The sequence below is a fragment of the Chrysochloris asiatica genome, unplaced genomic scaffold (assembly GCF_000296735.1).
Source record: "Chrysochloris asiatica unplaced genomic scaffold, ChrAsi1.0 scaffold00068, whole genome shotgun sequence".
In the NCBI taxonomy this organism is placed as follows: Eukaryota; Metazoa; Chordata; class Mammalia; order Afrosoricida; family Chrysochloridae; genus Chrysochloris; species Chrysochloris asiatica.
The window spans coordinates 8,069,754-8,073,636 of NW_006408586.1; the positions used below are offsets into that span (position 1 = coordinate 8,069,754).

A 3,883-nucleotide genomic window follows, 5' to 3' on the forward strand; every position below is an offset into this window, starting at 1 on the left:
TGCACTCTCAATATTTTTTCTTGAACGTTCCTTGGAAGCATATCATACTGTTGAACGGCTCTACAAACGTCCAGATGAAGAATATAATGAAGGCACAAGTAGTATTCAGAATCGTGTTCGCTTTGAATTACTTCCAATTTTGAAAAAGGGATTGTTTTTTGATCCTGAATTTTGGAACTTTGTCATGATTAAGAAGAACTGTGTAGCATTATTAAGAGATAAATCAGCAGTTAGGTTTTTAAATGAACATACACTGGAAAAATCTACAGGTAATCTGAAAAAGACAGTGGAAGGACAAGGCTTGTATAAAGGGCTTGACTCTCTTACAGATCAGACTATTGGAGAGTTTTATCCTGATGATGTATCCGGAGTGCAAACTAAAGGTCATAGTAATACAAAGAAAAACTTTACAGCTCTTAATGCTTCCAAAGTAGATCACAATGTCCCAAGGCATCGGTGTGTATTATGTAACAAGGAGTTTCTAGGAGGTCACATTGTAAGGCATGCCCAGGCTCATCAAAAAAAAGGCAGTTTTTCATGTGTAATATGTGGTAGGAAATTTAGAAACAAAGGACTTATGCAAAAGCATTTGAAAAATCATGTAAAGAAAATTCAGAGGCAGCAAATTGCTGTAGCTCAACAAGAGGATCAGGAAATACCTGCTTTGGAAGAAATACATTGTTCTGATTCTTTTCTTTCTTATGAAAATGGAAATGCTGATGATAAGAGCTTGGAAGTAGAGCTGCTTACTGCTTCCACTGATAGAAATAAAGAAATCACCTCTGAGCATGTGACTGAAGTCATGGAAATTCCTGTAACTGTACCAGAAGATGTTACTGAAAACATTAAAAATGGCAGTTCTGAGACTCCTTTAAATAATATTCTGGCGCCTTTACCTGAATGTGAAGATGATGATGATGATGATGATGATGAAGAAGGTGATTATGAGGAAGATGATTATGACCTGAATCAAGAAACTTCAGTACTTCATAAGATAAATGGAACTACTGTGTGCCATCCAAAAGACATATATGCTACAGATCAGAAAGGAAACTTTAAGTGCCCTGCTCTTGGCTGTATCAGGATATTTAAAAAAATTGGATTTCTAAATAAGCATGCAAGAACTGTACATCCAACTGATTTAAATGTACGGCAAACAGTAATGAAGTGGAGCAAAGGAAAATGCAAATTTTGCCAAAGGCAATTTGAGGATTCTCAACATTTTATAGATCACCTTAATAGACACAGCTATCCAAATGTGTACTTTTGCTTGCATTTTAATTGTAGTGAGTCCTTTAAACTGCCATTCCAGCTTGCTCAGCACATAAAAAGTCACAGGATATTTCAAGCTCAGTGTAGTTTTCCAGAATGCCATGAACTTTTTGAAGATCTTCCTCTGCTGTATGAACATGAAGCTCAGCACTATTTAAGTAAAACACCAGAATCATCTACACAACTAAGTGAATCAATTCTTTGGGATGGTCTTACAGACTCAAATCCTAATCATCAGGAAAAAGACTCGCCTAGTAATGAGAAACAAAGTACTAGTCTGCCAGTGTCTACTAGCAAATCAAGGAAAGATTATTCAGAACCAAAGACATGTATAGAAAGTATAGAAAAGAATACAGACAGTTCAGTTCAGAATGGAAATGAACATTCTGATGATGCTGTTTCAGATATAAGTTTGATAGACCAAAAGATGCCTAATGTAGAGCCAAATTCTGAAAATAGTTGTACCATTAGTAATCAGTTAGTTAATGGACATAGTGATATAGAACAAACAACTTTAATTTCATCAGATCCTGCTTTGAAAATTGATATAAGTAGAACCAGGATGGAAAATGGTTCCATTTTACCCAATGTTGTACTACAAGAACACAATACCCTGCCAGTATCTCAGGCACCTTCCAAACCAAATCTGACAAGTGAACATACTTCATACGGCTTAATTTTAACAAAGCCTTATGTCAGACCATTGCCTCCCAGTTACCTTGATGAACGGTACCTTAGTATGCCAAAACGCAGAAAATTTCTGACTGATAAAGTAGATGCCTGTTCTGATCAAGATAATGTTTGTAAAAAGTCAGTGAAAAGATTACGATGTGGCAAATGCCTGACCACCTACTGTAATGCAGAAGCACTTGAGGCTCACCTTGCACAAAAGAAATGTCAGACACTCTTTGGATTTGATTCAGATGATGAAAGTAAGTCTTCAGTCTTCTCAGTAGGTATATCTGTAGAAATAGAAAATGCTATAGCTAAAACGATAATAGACTTTTACGTGGTTAAACAGATTAACATTATATAGCACCACCCTAAATTATATCTCCTATAGCCTATACAATCACTGAGATGATACTACTATTCCTACTTTATAAATCAAACAATGAAATTCATAAAGGCTAAGTCCTTTGGATAGGAACAGGCCTATGAACTGTACAAGTCAAAACTTGAACGCAGGTCTGTCATATTCTTTAATCATACTTTTACTGTTATCAAAAGCTTTTCTTTATTCTTTTACTGTTATCAAAAACTTTTCTTTATTCTAAGTTTATATAGTAAAATGTCTAGAATAAAAGTAAATATGATGAAAATGTTTTCATCTGCATAGCTAGAATATAACTAATTGAAGTTGAGCATTTGTTAAAAAACAAGTGAAAAATAAGCAGAATAAATTTAAAAGGGAAAAAAATTAATGAAAGATGAATTACCTTTATGCTGATATCAATATCTTTTGAATGAGGAAGAATATAAATTAAACAGAAATTTGACTTAGAATTCCAATAGAACGTCGATACAGTTTGAATTAACAGACATGTTCTGTTTTACAGGTGCCTGATAAAAATGTTTCAGAAAGATCTGTCTATCAAGCAGTAGTATGAAAAAAGCACTACAAGAAAAATGCATCATCAGTTTGCTATTTCCCTGTTGGCCTTAATTTTAGAGTGGTCTTGGATTTTACTAAAGATAAAGCAAAAGCACATATTATAGAATAAATTTGCAGAGATGTGCTGATTAGACTCCTAAAGGGTTATTACAGAACTCCCAAAGTACCAGTTATCCAGAAAACCACACTTTAAAAGTCGGATAATTTATAACAGCATGTTCAGTTTCATTTTCGTGAGAAACATGCTCAGACAACTAGTCAGAAAGAAAAACCAGCTATGGCCTTACAGAAAGGGAAGTTAACCCATTTTAAAAAGGAGATTGGTTTATAATAAAGTATTATACAAACGGTATTTGTTTTCTTTTTATGAAGCATAATCTGATTATTCTGGTCAAACATGGTTTAAGGAACCATTGCTATTTGGTTAGAAACATGGAAAAAAAAACTTGATTCATCACATGTTACCCATTAAATATTGTAACTTGTTTCCAGATGATTAGACAGTTCATACAAAAGTGAATGAATGGCATGCCAACACTGAAAACTAAAATTTAAGAAATAAATATAAATCACCAATCTTTTGCTAATAAGCTTTATGTTGTTAAGTGCTGTCGAGTCGGTTCCGATCCATAGCGACCTTGTGTAGGGTTTCTGAGGCTGTAAATCGTTATGGGAGCAGAAAGCCTCATCTTTCTCCCACAGAACCGCTGGTAGTTTCAAACCGCTGCCCCTGAGGTTAGTAGCGTGACTCATAACCACTGCGGTACCAGAGCGCCTTAATAATTTGATAAAACCTTCCAATTTTGAAATATAAATTAGTTAAATCCAAAAGGCAGCAAGGTTGATTAAATAAAAAGAGAACCTTACGCTTGGTAAAATAGAATAGCAGCAAAAAGAGCACAACCCAGAAGGAGATGGTTTGATACAGTGATTTTCAAAATGAGCTTAAACAAAGCAACAATTTTGAAGATGGTACAGGACCAGGCAGGGTTTTGT

General features: G+C 34.6%; 1 protein-coding gene across 1 annotated transcript; it reads left to right on the forward strand.

Annotated features, from left to right (window-relative positions):
* The first annotated feature begins 272 nt into the window (after positions 1-272).
* On the forward strand, positions 273-3,480 carry ZNF654 (zinc finger protein 654). The gene is made up of 2 exons (XM_006864654.1): positions 273-2,204; positions 2,832-3,480. The coding sequence occupies exons 1-2, from the start codon at positions 578-580 to the stop codon at positions 2,837-2,839; spliced, it is 1,635 nt and encodes a 544-aa protein (XP_006864716.1). The 5' UTR covers positions 273-577; the 3' UTR covers positions 2,840-3,480.
* The last annotated feature ends 403 nt before the right edge of the window (positions 3,481-3,883 follow it).

Bases quoted from the DNA above. Each gene is read 5' to 3' on its own strand.
- ZNF654 (XM_006864654.1), top strand. From the start codon at position 578: ATGCAAAAGCATTTGAAAAATCATGTAAAGAAAATTCAGAGGCAGCAA.